Source organism: Motacilla alba, chromosome 2, assembly GCF_015832195.1.
Source record: "Motacilla alba alba isolate MOTALB_02 chromosome 2, Motacilla_alba_V1.0_pri, whole genome shotgun sequence".
In the NCBI taxonomy this organism is placed as follows: Eukaryota; Metazoa; Chordata; class Aves; order Passeriformes; family Motacillidae; genus Motacilla; species Motacilla alba.
Window position 1 is genome coordinate 43,580,225 of NC_052017.1, and position 15,996 is coordinate 43,596,220.

General features: G+C 40.2%; 1 protein-coding gene across 1 annotated transcript in view; it reads right to left on the reverse strand.

The window, feature by feature from the left end:
- TOPBP1 (DNA topoisomerase II binding protein 1) overlaps window positions 1–14,611 on the reverse strand; it is a 24,679-nt gene extending 10,068 nt beyond the window's left edge. The window contains exons 1-19 of the mRNA XM_038125325.1: window positions 14,571–14,611; window positions 14,145–14,232; window positions 13,425–13,559; window positions 12,772–12,915; window positions 12,071–12,252; window positions 11,757–11,950; window positions 10,758–10,937; window positions 9,673–9,842; window positions 8,961–9,124; window positions 7,789–8,036; window positions 7,175–7,500; window positions 6,544–6,716; window positions 5,295–5,506; window positions 4,419–4,708; window positions 3,480–3,653; window positions 2,463–2,572; window positions 1,644–1,767; window positions 1,112–1,261; window positions 545–653 (exon numbers count right to left, since the gene is read on the reverse strand). Of these exons, the coding sequence (XP_037981253.1) occupies window positions 545–653; window positions 1,112–1,261; window positions 1,644–1,767; window positions 2,463–2,572; window positions 3,480–3,653; window positions 4,419–4,708; window positions 5,295–5,506; window positions 6,544–6,716; window positions 7,175–7,500; window positions 7,789–8,036; window positions 8,961–9,124; window positions 9,673–9,842; window positions 10,758–10,937; window positions 11,757–11,950; window positions 12,071–12,252; window positions 12,772–12,915; window positions 13,425–13,559; window positions 14,145–14,225 (3,166 nt within the window). The 5' untranslated portion in view covers window positions 14,226–14,232; window positions 14,571–14,611. The remainder of the gene's footprint in view (window positions 1–544; window positions 654–1,111; window positions 1,262–1,643; window positions 1,768–2,462; window positions 2,573–3,479; window positions 3,654–4,418; window positions 4,709–5,294; window positions 5,507–6,543; window positions 6,717–7,174; window positions 7,501–7,788; window positions 8,037–8,960; window positions 9,125–9,672; window positions 9,843–10,757; window positions 10,938–11,756; window positions 11,951–12,070; window positions 12,253–12,771; window positions 12,916–13,424; window positions 13,560–14,144; window positions 14,233–14,570) is intronic.
- Between the last annotated feature and the right edge of the window lie 1,385 nt (window positions 14,612–15,996).

Consider the following 15,996-nt stretch of genomic DNA (forward strand, 5'->3'; position numbering starts at 1 on the left):
AAGTGAAAAATTAACAACTGCTCACTGTCTCAGTGAAAAGTGAAATTCCACTCAACCTCCCTCCTTCCACTAGGACAAAGACTATACATTAAAAAGAGGCAAAGTACTTGGGCAAGAACATCAAGGAGAACTACATATGCCCTAAGTCACCTATTCTTAGACACAAGGAGAAATCTCCATTTGGCTCACTTCTGAATCTCCTCGCACAATTTAACTTAGATCCACAATAACACATTTAATTACATAATATATACTCCAAACCAAAAATCTGTTACATTAAAGACGAACTTCAGTGTTTTGAAAGCAACAAAATGGCAATTAAGTATCTTCCAATGACTGGTCATGATTTTTTTGTGGGCTGTCAAGATCTTTAAAAGAGAGGAAAATGGTATCCAGCAGCAATAAAAGCTAGCTGTACTTGACCAGTATATTAATATGCTACCTGAAGTTTCCAGATCTCAGCATTCAGCACCTGGAACTGCAAAGGCTCATATTGATAGTTTTATAGCCCATAAATATTCTGAAAACAGCAATTTACATTTACCTCCTTTGGATTCACTTGCTACACTTTGTTCTTCCCCTACAGTGACTGTTTCCTTTATTTGGTCAGTAGTTATGTCATCTTCAGCATCATCTTCATCCACTGGAATAATCTAAAACCAATGAAGACAAGTAGATTTCTCAAACACCAATTTTTTTTTTTCTTTTTAACCATGCATGACACTTGTATAAATTCTGAAGATCATTAATCTTGCCTTAGAGTAAATCTAACCTTTCTGCTACTGCAATGACAGTAGAACAGTGAACACTAGCACGGGTGACAACTCCAATTCTGCAGTCTTAATGTCTATTAAAGCAAGTTCACAGCTTGGATCTCATTACCTAAAAGAAAAGATATCTATCTTTTCAAATCTGCAAAGCAAATGCTGAAATGCCTGAGTTTTTCTCCATCACCCTAGAAGATGAATATTACAAATGCAGAAAAACCTTACAGAACATCTGCAATAGCTATTATTAACTAGCTAAACCTGATTCAGGACATTGCTCAATTAGTATCAATGTTTTTATTACTATGTTAATATAACTTAATTTAATTCAAATCACATCATACCTCATTTTCCTCTGCTGGTTTTCCAGTTGGAAGAGGTTTACTGGAGGAGGAGAGCCTGATGTCTTGTGCTGCACTGATGTCCAGGCTCATTTTGGGATTGTAAGTGTGAGGAAAGAGAGATTCAGGAAGCCGTTTATATTCTCGGGCACTCTGTAATAACATCAGTTAATAAGAGAAAGATGAGGAACTGACTGAGATAAAAGAAACTTCACACCTAAACATTAGAAAAGTACAATAAAAACACTGTCAAAAGAAGTACTTCACACAAGGAGAAAAACATGGTTGCCATTCTAAGAAAAATGTAGTAGAAGTGTTCAGTGGAAGAGAATTTATTTTCTCCTCATGGAGAACAGTGTATATGTACATCAGTGAAAAGAGATCACTCAATTTATTAATTCAAAGCAGGATGCAAAACATCAGTCCTTATACATGTTCAGAATAAATGCATACAGAAAACCCACTGCCATATTTTGGAGGTTTTAAGCCTCTATTTCATTTTACTTTTAAATAGGGAACAAAACAAGCTTCATACCTCTAAAAGCCAATGTTCTGAAACAATATGTATACCCCGTTCTTTAACAGATTTGTACTCCTTATTGTTATCATTCTGTCCGCCCTTATAGATGAAGTGTGTTACTGTTTCATCAAAGCACCATCTGGAAAAGAGAACAAAATACAACTTGAAGATGGAATTTCTATCAAAAAGTATCATAAATCCAGCTCAAAAACATGTCCCCTTGTTCAAGTTAAAGTAGCTTTGCCTGTTTCGTTATGCCTCAATAAACAACGAGCCCGCTTTCTTTGACAGAAAAGACAGCATTCAGTTTCATGACAGCACAACTTCAACGTGTTTTGAAAGCATCCCTGAAGAAAATAAAACTAAATAGGATAAACATATGGAAAGTAGGGGTTTTGCTACATGTTTTGTTTTTATTTAAGTGAAATTTTAAAACAGCTTCTGAAAAGAAGGAATGATCCAGGACAAGAGCTTTCTTTTGTTGTCATATTGAACTGCAAGTGAAATACTGACCCTTGAAGCTCAAAATAAACAAAAATGAGGACTGTTAATTTTTAAACTCATAAAGCTATCAGTTTAAACGATCTAATCCAAGTATCCTCAGCATTTTTAAGGTACTACCAAATATAAGGCTAACCTCCTTCACGCCATGAATAATAACACTTATATAAAAGTCAGTAACAAAACACATAAATCAGATTTAGTGGAAGCAGAATTCTGTCTTAAATCAAAAATGTTAGTTTGTAGTTTCTCTTCATAATAGGATGCAAAGACTCAAAGTTATTACAATTCACATCAGTGCAAAAGCTCAGAAGTGACTGTATTGGCTGATACCTGTAGTCTGCTCCAAGAGAAGCTGCTATTGCATTCAGCTCCCTTTGCCTGTTATTAAGTTTTTTACTAACATATATAACAGCATCAGCTAGAGGCTTGGGCTCTTCTTCCTGGTCAAGCAGCAGGGATAAAAACAGGAGAGTCATGATTAGAAGGCTTCTGTATCAATAATGAAAGTACTTTAATACTTAGTGAAGCATGGAGTAAAATATACAGTGACAACAAAGGTAAGATAAACACACTTCCTCTATTTTTTCATGCTCCCCTACCTATGCTCAAAACTCAGCATTATCACATGCACTAGCAATGCCAAGACAAAGAGTCAACCAATCTCCCTAGAACATACTCTACTCCTTTCATCACAGGCTGAAGGCTGAAATTAAGGAATTATGAAACTTGATGCTACTGAAGTATTTCACTGTAGAGGAGTGGGAGAAGTAAGACTAAGGAGCTACAAAACAAGAAGTAGCAGCCTTCCCTTTCCAGAGGTCATTAGCTTTCTCATCCCTCCAAGAGTAAACAGTGCACTAACATGGCAAGCAATACATAGATCCTCCCTTTCCTCCTACACCTTTTTGTTTTCTTTTACTTTTTTTCTCCTATTAAGGACAGGGGAAGGCAGGAAAAGAAGACATATGCATTAATAAAGAATTCCAAACTTTAGTCCAAGACAAAATATCTAACCCTGTTTAGCTGGAACCTGAGAATTTCTTAAGTGCGGTATCTCATTCCAATACTACAGAGTCTAAATTGGTACATATTTATGTGCTGTTACTTAGACACTGCTTAGTATTTGAGACACTAATGCAGATAGTAGAAAAAAATTTTAAAATTCTTTGCCTTCCATAAGAAAACTCCTCTATCTTACATTCCTTTAATTGTCATTGAAGAACACATAATCATATGAATTTATAACAAATAACAATTCACAAATTCCTTTGTAACTTAAATCACAGAAGATAAAGCTTTTTCTTAATTAAACCTATGCTCCAGCAATTAAACTCCCACATTTCCTACCACTTCTGGCTGTGCAGCAGCCAACTGAGGGCTGGCAGTAAGAGCTGATGCACGAGCTGTACTGCTTGCCAGTGCCAGTTTCAAGTTTCTGCTGATAACTTCGGAGAGAGGTGTGCTCAGTCTCCTGGTTCTTTGTTCAGGACCTCTAGGAGTTTCCAGAGCTTCCAGAGCATCCTACCAAAAAAAAAAAAAAAAAAAAAAAAAAAAAAAAAAAAAAAAAAGAAGAAAATGACTGCCTTTAATGAACACCTTAAAAAATTCTCACTCAAGTGCAAGTTTTACAAATACAGTAGGACTTTGTACTCCTAAACCAGGACATCAAACTACAGCTACCAAGAGCAACTGTAGAACCACTGCACAAAAGCTGTACAAGGCAAACGCAATCTTAGAGCCTACAGAAGCAGAACAAGAAGACAAGTTTATTAATCTCTCTGTTCACTGCCATCACTGAGAACTGCCCTCAGTGGAAAAGCCAGTGACCAAACCCTCAGCCAACTACTTTCATGTACTTGCACCTTGCTCTAAAGCTATTACATTAAAACATATCATCAAAGTAGCATTTTATCAGAAAATGCAAACACTTGTTCACAAATCCATGGAGCAATTCCAAGGTGCCTTGTCACATTTATCAGTCTCTAGATACAAAGAACACAGATTGGATACTGTCTGAGGTGTAGGACACACAAGCATATGGTGCAATAAGCACAAAGGAGCTTTGCTAAGGACATTACAACACTTACTACTCAATAAATTCAGTCCACAAGCCATTAACTAAACTATATAAATAAACGAGCCAGTTTTCCTGGCTTTGTTCAAAAGGGAAAGTCTGTACGTGAACAGCATAAAAATGGGTAAAAGCACAGGTTTCTGTGCTGTTTGAAGTTTATGCACATGTTAAATAGTACCGGCCACACAGACTAAAAAGTTTGCAAAAATCACCTTCACATCAAAAGAAGGCTTGAAGAACTTGTCTTCAGAAAGAAACTTTGATGGTGTGTCAAGATTTAAAGATGGTTCTTTCTGAAGTGGTCCCCCTTGTGCAACAGGAGTTGTCTTCCCGGTATGATGAGAGATTACAGCTTGAAAAGCTTTACTCTGAAACCTGTTGATATCAAGTGGGGTCACAGGTCCTTTTTTTCCAGCTTCAAGAAGATGAAAAGGCTGTTCCAAATCAGGAGACTTAACAGTTGCTGGTGTCTTGCTAATCTGAGTAATGAAACTCTCCATATCTTTAAAAGAAACAAAGAAAACATAAGCAAGTAAACTGCTTTTTGTTTGAAAAACAGACCCCACACAATTCATCATGGTTGCTTATTTAACCAGTGACCATGAAGAACTGAAGAGAGGGGCATCAAATCATTGCAGACTAAGAAGTGTGAAGTCCTAAGATGGATCTCTAATCAATTCCTATTCAAGCTATGGAACAGCATACTTTGTGTCCTGAAAAGTTGAGACACTAAGCTTGAATCCCAACTGACTGATAACCACAAGAGCCCAGTGGCCTCACCAGATTTGCAGCCAACACACAATATAATTTCTGTAATCCCAACTCAACAGCAGAAAAAAATATGGTTGCATGTACAACCTGGTCTAATGGAAAGTGTCCCTGTCCATGGCAAGGGATTGAAAATACATGATTTAAGGTCCCCTCAAACTCAAACCAATCCACAATTCTATCTTTATATTTGGAAAAATATCCTTTAGCTCTAATACTTTGAAGGTGTTAGGAAAGAAAACTTCATCACACCTGCCTTCTTTATTGTGAACAAACAGTACAATGACACAATCATATCCCCTAACTTGCTAAGAACCAACCTTCAGCCTCTGCATTTTCAACCAAGAACTTGCTTTCATCTGCCCTCTTTCCTGTCCTTGCAGACTGCAAAAGCCAAGCTACAGTGACTGCTGGCAAATTCCACTTCTTTGCAGCTTCATACTTGGAGCCATTCGGTTCTCTCACCACAAGATGAGTGCTGGCAAACATTCCTTTTTTCACACTGGCTTTCCGCACAAAGAATTCTTGGACTCTACAATTAGGTTGATAAAACATTCATTTAGTCATAAACAACATTAATCTAGGGCACCTTTATACTATTATAAATTGTATTCTCACAACAGAAGAGAACCAATAGAAGTAGATATTTAAGGCAACCCACTTCACACTTTACAGCCTAACCTGCAGAAGAGAAAAAAAACCACAAATACCCCCCAAATAACCCCCAAAACAACAACAACAAAAAAAAAAGTTACACAGTAATGTCTCACTTCTACCAGCATTGAAAACAATATTTTTCACACTCCAGCAAACCTCCAGCAATATCCCATTAGGCCCCTACACTGGGCCTAACATTCTTCAGCAAGATGAATGGAACAGGCTTGCTTCCCTTCCAGAGACAACAAGCATCACTTCCAAATGAACAACAGTTTTCTTTATATTACAGTTTTTCTCTCATCATCAAGGACACAATCTTGCAAAAAGATGCCAGGATTGAGAACTCACCAGCAAAGAATTTAGCTCAAACAGGCTACAAACCAGATCAAATGATATTTACTGTAAGCTACACAATTTTGTCGTGTCATGACTAAACATGCTTTTCTAAAGTTTTTCAAAGATTTTTGTGAACTCCAAGCAAATAGGGCACCATTTCTTAGGAGCTGGGATAGTGAATGGGGTTCACCATGCTTATGAGGCAGAGCCAGTTAGTACTGAAGTGGTCCTTTCCTAGACAACCAAGAAAAACATGGAGGGCCACATCTAAAAACCTGACTTTCATTGATCAGTTCACGAGCAGAGTAAAAAGTTGCTGAGACTCAGTTACTGAGAAATAAGAGACTGAGCATATTTTGGTAGAAATTAAACTGTGTGAGTACTGACCGTATTTCCTTAAAAGAGAGCAAAATTAAAGACCTATATAATGATGTCTCATTGCTTCAGCACCAGGTTTTGTAAATGGATGGAATTCAAAAGAGCTCTAACTCCAATATTTGTATAGAAGAAATGAAAAGCATAACAGCAGCACACTGGGTCTTGAAGAACAAGGAGAAACTGTGACAGGAGAAGTACCTGGCTCCCAGCAGTTCTGCCAGATAAGCAAGGGAGTCTCTCTCTGCACCCGTGAACTGGCTAAAAGAAAGAACACAATCTTCCAGAGGGGTAGCTCCCTCCATCACCAGGACTGGCGTGAAAAGTGGATTGGATCGGAGATCTAAAAGGGCCTGCTGTTCCACGCATGTTATCTGCAAGGAGGTGAAAAACATAAAAATGTCAATCAAGTCAAACAGTAACAAAGCCAACAAGATTTCAGCAACTCTACAACAGCATTTATGGACTCAACAACGAGCAATTGTGCTTCCATCATCACACCTGAGACAAATTATTTCCCATTGGATCAGACAAACTCTTTTTTAGACCATGTCTATTTTGCTTCATAATGAAGCATTATTCAGAACTTTTTAGTATTGAAGTTCCAACCCTGCAGGTTCTCATAAAACTGGAAGTTTCCAGTTCAGTACATGATCTGACAGTCTGTAGAGATTTACTTCACAGGAAGTTACCTAATACTGAAAGTTACTAACAGCAGGTAGTCTATATCATGGGCCTGTTCTTGCCAAATATAGCTAGTATTCTTTGATTTTAAAAATTTCTAATAGAGATAGCTGTTTATTTGGAAATTGAAAAAGTGTAACTCCCTTACCAGCCATGTATTTGTGACAACGTCACCAACAGTTGCCTTCACAGTGCACCCTAATAAAGGTACCACAGCATAGTCTGCAATGGTTCTGCTTTGCAGTGGCAGAACTTCCCCAGCATTGTCCTTGATAATATCTGCAATGCAGGACTCGTCCTCTTCACCAAAACCCAGAAGAAGAAATCTCTTCCTGAAAAATAAGCCTCCTTCAGCCAGTGCAGAAGACTCTGCCAAAGACCCATTCCCATTACAGACAGAAGGTTGATTCTCTCCTTGGGCAGTCGAGTTAGTAACGTCACTGAGGGTTCTGGATGTCAGTTTTTCAACTTCATCTGAAAGATTGAAGAAAAATAAAAAAGAACCAAGCATAATAATTGTTTGACAAGAACATCAAAGACAACCCAAAACAGTTTCATGAAGAAATTACAGGACTGTGCTGTTCTCAGACAGGTTTTAGTTAAAAACTGTTCTATATAGGCCTATTTAAATTTGAATTTTGAAACAAAAAGTAGAAGTTAACATACTAGATGTGAATGAATTTTTAGTAAGGAAATTCTGGAAGCTCAAATGCTAATTATGAGAAGTTAAATTTTCTACAGTACGCTAAGCCTAGAACATACCTAGTGCAGAATAGTTATCTACATATTGAGAGAGGAAGTCATCTTCAGCAGTTTTCTGGTGCTTTATAATGTTGACAGCATCTTTCTTCAAAAGACTGTTGTTTTTGGGAAAAATTGACTTCAATCCGGGTTGTTCTAAAATTGGATTCTCTAAGAGCTGGTAGTTTAGAGGGATATAATGCTCCACTGGACACAGACAGCCTTTCCCAAATGACTCCAGCAACCACTTTGCAGTCACTATATGAGGCCTATAAAATAAAATGTTATAGAAACATTTTATAGCAGGTTTCAGACCAAAAAAAACCAGTATATACACACACAAAGTCTGTAACTCTAATACTAAGCATGCTTTGGATAATTTACAACCCTTAAAAGACTTTAATTCTTTCAGTCTGAGAACAGAGCATTTCAAAATCATTTTCTATAACATAAATGGTATCTGCTACTGTTGCACTGCCGAGTTCTTCCTCCTCAATGCATTCATAAATACACATTACCACCTCTTTTCACCAATAAGAACACTTACTCGCTTCTCTACCCATGGCTACCCAAAGATACAGTACTGAAAAGCCTAGGTGGACATACTTACTATCACTAGCTATAAGGCTTCTCATTTAAATCAAGAACTACTTAGTATTTCAAATCAGTAGGTGATTTCAAAGAATCACACAATGATTTGGAAGAAAACTTAAAGACCATCTAGTTCCAACCCGAGGGGACACCTTCGACTTGTCTAGGTTGCTCCAACCTGGCCTTGGACACTTAAAAGGATGGGGCACCACAGCTTCTCTGAGCAACCAGAGAAGCCTCACCACCCTCACAGTAAAGAATTTCTTTCCAATACCTAAACTAAACCTCCCCTCTTTCAGTTTATGGCTATTCCACTCTGTCCTGTCTCTATGTGTCCTTGCCAAAAGTTCCTCTCCACCTCCCCTGTAGGCTCCCTTTAGGCACTGGAAGACCACCATAATTAGGTCACCCCAAATCCTTCTCAAACTAATCTTCTCAGCTTATCTTCGCAGGAGAGGTGCTCCATCCCTCTGACCATCTTGGTGGCCCTCCCCTGAACTCACTCTGACAGTTTGATGCATTTTCTGTGCTGGGGACCCCAGACGTGGTGGGAGAAAGAAAACGAGGTGTAACTAGACCTTGAACAATTCAGTTATCACAACCTGTGAGCAGTCTTGTCCAAAAAGTGTTTCAGCTCATCATTATTTTCCCCCACAATGACATGAGTAACATCTTCATTAAGTTGATTAAATCGAACGCCACCACCGCAATTAATAAGCCTTCTCATCTTGTCCAACTTCCTGCCACTGAAGCCACAGAGATAGATCTACAAAGAGAACAGAGCAACAAATGAAGCCTTAAAAATGTAAAAATGTAAAAAAAAAAAAAAAAGAAAAAATAAAGTAGAATGTTTTGGTATAATTTGTTTCAACTGCTGCAGAACACAGAAAGTAGTGCTGCAGCTTCTGAGAAGCAGCAAAAAAGTTAAGCATTTATAAAGATTAATTTAGCTTTGCAAATTAATCTAGCAAAGTGTCAATGTTTACTAATGGAACAAACCCCTCAAATTGCATAAATAAATTAAAAAAACTAATTAACCCACACACTAATTCTAGAACCCAGTCACTCTAATGTTTAAATACAGATGCCTATGAATATAAACTTTTATACTTCCACTACATTTTTGATATAATTATAGTCACACACACAGACAGGTAGACACACACACACACAAGCACATGGACACAAAATAAATCTGGTATTTGTCGCTGACCATGGAAACTATTTACTCAAGCAGAAAGTGCCAGTGCTTCAACACAATTGCTTTTGCATTGTTAAAACTGAACACTTCAAAGTATACACCGTTAAACATACTCGACACCCATCTAACAAATCTTCAGCGGCCTGAAAAGAACTTATGTCCAGATTTTCCAGCTCATCAGAAACAGGATCCAGTCTGCTGCTCATAGCTGAAGTACATGCAGTTTCATTAACACCACTCAAATTGATATTGGAAATGTGGCTGACATCCGAAAAGGCGTGACCTTTAAATAAAAATAAAATTAAAAAAGGAGGCATTAGATTTGGCTCAGCTCTCTCTGCTGCTTCACTGAAGAAAATACAGACTTGCCACTTATGATTTTGTGATGCTATAAGGAAATGTAAAGTTGGAAGAACGAAAATTACTAGGTAAGTAAAACCTTTGCTAAACCAAGCGGTTTCTTTACACACAGATTGAGCATCATCTTACTAGAAAGAGTGCTGATACATCTTCTGTTTATTTCCTAAAGGATGGCATCCATGACGCAGCAGCCAATGAGACTTGTTTTCGAAGCTGTTACTCCAGTTTTGTGGACACCTTATAGAAATACTTTTTAAATTAAACAGGACTCTTAACTGTAGAGAAATCAACTCTAATTTAAGAGGAGTTATTATCAGGTGGATGCACATTAAAGCTGGCTGTATCTTTTAGGCTAGCATGTGTGCTTACAAAATACTTTTAACTGTCCTTCTGTTATTAGCATGGAATAAATAAAAGCAAGTGTATAACGAAAAATTAAATAGAAAAATATGAATAAAAACTTATTTGTTCCCCCTCACCCCTAAGACTTCTGTAAGATTAAAGTCATTATCATCACTTGTTTTAAACTTAAATCTATGAACAATTGTACTTTTGTAGGACTTACAGGTATACATCACTGGTTCTCAAGCAGACAATCATACACCTAATTTGTTTACTTTTTTATTAATCATCCACATATTTCAAGTCTACACATGTTGGAATATTCAGTGTGCATAAAAGCAATCTGTCATGTTTTAAGCTTAAACTGAATCTAGAATCCAAACTACCAAACCATTATTTAAAAAAGCAAGCACCTTACTCATCTCAAAACAGTTCTTCCTCCTTAATACAAATGTTTCCTACATCATTGAAACACATTTTAAAGTATCTTACTTACTGGGAGGCTTGCTTGTGTCATTTGTAGGTGTTGATGTACTGGGTGCATTACTCAGTTTTGATCCAGCCTCTATTTTATACATTGTCTCATCCTGACAGAAGCCTTTCTTGATGCTGTCAGAAAACCACTGCACAGACACACAGTGCACATTCCACTTTTTGGCACATTCATACTTCTGACCTTCCAGATGAAAACAAAATTTAAAAAAACCAAAGTCACAATCATTAAAAGACTAAAGCATCAAATAGTGATTGCTGAAAGATGGCTGGACATTAAGAAAATTTAGAAATTCAAATAGCTGATTTTAATGGACATATTATGTTATACTAGACTGTTGATAAGCTGCTTATGCTATAATTAAAGTTAGAGTAGAAAAATCTCATGGATGGCTAACCCATAGTATGACAAGGCATTAAAGAAACAAAAAGGGGGAAAAGGCTTTAAAGCTTTCAAGCACACAAAAGAAAAGGGGGAAAAGTCCCAGCATATTTCACTGTAAGCAAAGAGAGGGAAATCACAGCAAAAAAGAAAACCCTTCATGTCTTCTCATAATAAAACTAAAATCTTTTCACCTTCCCAAGAGAAAGGAAAATGAGCTTTCATTTTACCTTAGTAGGGAATTTGGAAGGCACAAAAAATAATCAGCTAAAAAAACATCAGGCCACAATCCAATTTCAATCATGGTAGAAATTAAGTCCTATCCTGCTCTCCCAAAAAAACCATTTTTCTTTTTCTTTATCCCCTCTGGGATTCTCCCTTTTCCTTTCTTTAAATGCTATCTATATCTCTGGCTTTTTTTCCTCTTTTGTTCTCTTTCTCACATCTTTACAGCAAAGCAAAGGTGCCCTGTGTAACTCTTTTCACCAACAGTGATTCCCTAGACAGAAGAAGTAAGAGCAACTCTGAAGCAGACAGAGGAAGTTCAAGCTCCTGTGCTTACACACCTTCACACTACTTCAACTCCCGAAGTGAAAACAGCATTTATTCCGTCAGTTTTACCTTTTGGCTCTTGCACTATGAGGTGAGTGCATTCATTCATCTTGAGCTGCCCCGTGTACTGCCCACCGTGCTCAGCAGTGAGGCGCTGCACCTCTTTCCTGTCGGAGCTGCTTAAGCCAGTGACACAAATCGTGCAGCCAAGGAACACAGGACAGGCGTAGTCTTCCATGTTAACATCAGTGTACCTCATTATGCTACAGGAATGAAAGAGAGAAAGGAGTCATTTTGCAAGTAAAATCAGCTAGGAAAAGAAATTAGTCTGTACATAAGCATTACCATTATCCAAAACAAAATCAGCTTTGTTTTTTTCATACCGTTGCTGAGACTTATCCCACAATGTCTTAACCCAAGAGGGAAGCAAAATAGGTTTCTTCAGGGAAGCAGCTACCAAGTATTTCTTGCTGCCAACTTCTCCAGCTATAAGATGAGTTACTGACACGTTGAGATCTCTGTATACACATCCACCCATCATTTGCACATATTTATGAACTTCTTCCTGGATGGGGAAAAAAAATAGAGAAAATCATCAGGGGAGAAAAGAACCTATGTGACAGTCATGTTTGCCTTAGACGAAAAACATGGATTTCAATTGTCTATTATTTCCCCTAAAAACTGTTCCAAAAATACTAACTGGATATATATGGGAGCCATAAAAAGGTAACTGTAATTTCCATTTTATCTGCACTTATGATAAGCTGAACATAATATATACCCTAAATAAAAACATGACAATTATGCTGTATGAGCAAAATTTTGCAGATGGTTGACGTTTCAGGCAGTATCAGAAAAAAGGTATCAGAACGAAGTAAATGTATATAATCATATTTGAGGTGTATTAATATGTGGATAAACTACACATAAGTCTACAAGCTACAGAAGACTTGATGGATCTAGACTCAGGCAATGTGATGTGACAATGAGACACATACACTCTGACTGCTGCCTTACTAATGAACCATACAAAGCAAACAGCAACAATAACCGGCTGAACAACCCATCCTTGGGAAGGCCTTACCCTCACGTCCTTCTCCAGGCTGGTACAGGACACTGTGACATCAGCCATGGTCATGTTGTACACGGGATGCTCGGCTCTCGGGACACACCGCTGCGACTGCATGCAGTACAGAACTACCTGTGGTCCAACAATCCTACAGCCAAGCTGCAATAAAAGAGCAGGAAAAGCACAAAGAAAATAAGAAGTCCCTGAATTCTGAAGAAGGCAGGGCTCTTGGTATGTCCTCCGCCTTCCCCTCTAGCACCTCCAGGTAGCTGACAGTTTTGCTTTTACTTTCAGTTCTGAATTCTCTGTACAAATCTTGTACATTTTCTGGCCTCAGTAAAAGCAGCTGATGCTACGGCTATGGCCAAAGAATTCCAGCTAGCCTACCTTTGTCCACTAGACAATTTCTTGCAGATCAAACCAAATCATGTTTATCAGAAGATAGATACTGTAAGACCCAGCTCAGGGACTCCAGCACAATCAGAACCAACCGTACCATTTACTTTTCTAAATGTTTGAAAATAATCATTATGCTTTGCTGGTCACCATCTTCCCTAAATATAGGATGAAGTTCACACTGCTACACTCAGGGCAGGAACGTAAGTATGGACATAAGTGGATCTAAAAAGAAAAGAACAGAGCTCAAAGTAAGTTGCTGGGTGACATACCTTCTTGAGATGACTGAAACCCACGCCACTGAAAGGATCACAAATGTACAGTGATTTATCATTTTCTTTTATATTGAGTACTGCTTCTTCTTCGAGGATCTGGAGATGTTCTTCTGACTGGAATTCTTTTATAGACTGCAGGTAAATGATGCATAAAACATTCATTTAATTAGCAAAGAATTTTTAAAGAAGCAATCATGTGCAAACTACACAAGTGCACGCCCTTGAAACAGCTCATAACAAAGCTACCATGCAAACACTGGCAGAAGAAAGGGCTAAAACATCTCATGGGTGTCCCCCTCATTCCCTGGAGTCTTCAGAATATTCTGATTTAACTATTTGGCACAGAAGCCTTTCAGGACCTGATCCTGCCATATGGTGCCTTTGGTTCCCAACTAACCTCCCAAGAGGTAAAACAATGCAGAGTGTCCTTACAAAGTTTGTGCTTAGATGAGTGAGCACCATCCAGGCCTTCCAGGCTACATGTCCCTTCCCTACATGTCAGCGGGTTTTGAAATTGAAGCTATTTCATGAGGTTCTCCAACAAAACTGTTCTTATTCAACAAGCTTTATTACACACTAAACACCCTGCTATAGAAACAGCTTTATTTCCAGGCACACAGACCTAAGTTAGCTTATTGTATGGCACATGCAGCTAAGTACGACAAAGAAATCACATGCCAGTTAACCAGGTTCACCCAGGTGACCGAACCCACTTACCTCAAGAGCCTTAGAAAAATACTCCGAGCTCCCGGGAGACTTTATGAACTTCACAAAAAACGGCTCCTTACTACTTCTCATCCTTCAACTAAGAAGCAAAACCCAGTGAGCGCCCCGACATTCCCGCCGCAGCCCGGAAGCCCTCTCGCCCCTGTTCCTGTCGGGCCACAGGCGCAGCACACGCCACCCGGCCTCGGCGGCACCGACTGCAAACGGGCACGGAGGGGCGGGGACTGGCCGGCCGCCAAGCGAGAGACCCCTTCCCCACCGGATGGCCCCTTCCCCACCGGGAGGCCCGCTCCCCCCGGGGCCCAATGCCCGCACGGAAGGGTCCCTGCTGGGTACGGGGTGCCCGGCGCTCCCAGCCCCCGGCAGACCCAGACCCGGCCCCGGCCCCGCCGCAGCGGCGCCGGCCCAGCCCCTCACCCGCGCGGGAAAGCTGCGGTGCTGGCACTGCGCAGGCGCGGGGCGGGGTCGGCACGGGGAGGTAGGGCGGAGGGGGCGGGGCCTCGGCGGATGTGGGCGGGGCGGGAGCGGGGGCGCAGCATGGCTGCGTGCTCACGCTCCGCCTGCAGGGGGCGCTGGGAGCGCGCGTGGGGGAGAGGGCGGGGCGAGCGCCGCGCTGAGGGCGGGCGGGGCCGCAGGGAGAGGCTGGAGTGCAGCTTGGGGAATCGCAGAGGGATAAAGCCTGGAAGATCATCTAGCCCCAGGCTCCCCTGCCATGGGCAGGGACACGTCCTACTGAACACCCTATACTCTATCCTGGCATTGAGCACTGCCAGGGGTGGGGTATCCATAAACTCCTTGGGCAAGCTGCTCCTCACCACTGTAACAGGAAAAAAATTCTTCCTAATATCTAACCTAAATTTCCCCTCTTGCAATTTGTGCCCTATATATATTACTCTGTCCTATCACTGCAGTTCCTGACTGTGAGTCCCTCTCTGGCTTCCCTGCAGGCCCTCTTCAGATACTTCGTATTGGCTTTGCGAGGCCTGGTTTTTGGTGGTTGGGTTGGCTTCTTTGAGCAGCCTCTAGAAGCTTCCTCCGTGTCCGGCAGAGCCAACCCCTGGCAGATCCAAAGGTGGATTGGACCAATTAGAAATGGCGATAATGCCTCTGTGGTAATACATTTAAGAAGAAAGAAAACAAAAAAGTTGTGCAGTGGTAATTGTGGCCAGAGAAGAGCGGAGTGAGTTGAGTTTTTCATCAACCATCACCCCCCAAGTCCTTCTCCACTGGGCTGCTCTCAATCGCTTCTACATCCAACCTGGAGCTGTGTCTGGCATTGCCGTGACGCAGGTGTAGGACCATGCACTTCACTTTCATTCTTGTAGATTGTAGCTTCCAAACTGTGGGCAAGAACAGCAAATGCTCTCCTTCCAGAGCAGGGTCTGTAATGCTGAACCGCACTCTTGGCATCTGCCTGCATTGAGACAGGGTGACCCTGCCTACGCACCCAATGGACCTCGCTTCCTCTCTTAGTGACTACAGTGGCTTGCTGCTGTTTGCATATTACTGATAATGCCTGTAGTGGGGGGAGTCATTCCATTAGGAGATTTTCTTAGGAAAAGAGATCACAGCATCAATTAGGTTGGAAAAGACCTCTGAGATCATCGAGTCTCTCCCATGACCAACACCACCCTGTCAACCAGACCATGGCACCACACCGAGAGCCACATCCAGTCCTTTAACACCTCCAAGGACAGTGACACCTCCTATTGGAAAGCCCATTCCGATACCTAATCACTCTTTTTGCGAAGAAATTCATCCTAGAAAATGTTTTGAATGAGAAAAGCACAAAAGCTTGCCTGGAGTAGTGCATGTTTGTTGGCATCAAATTTTACAGTGAGAC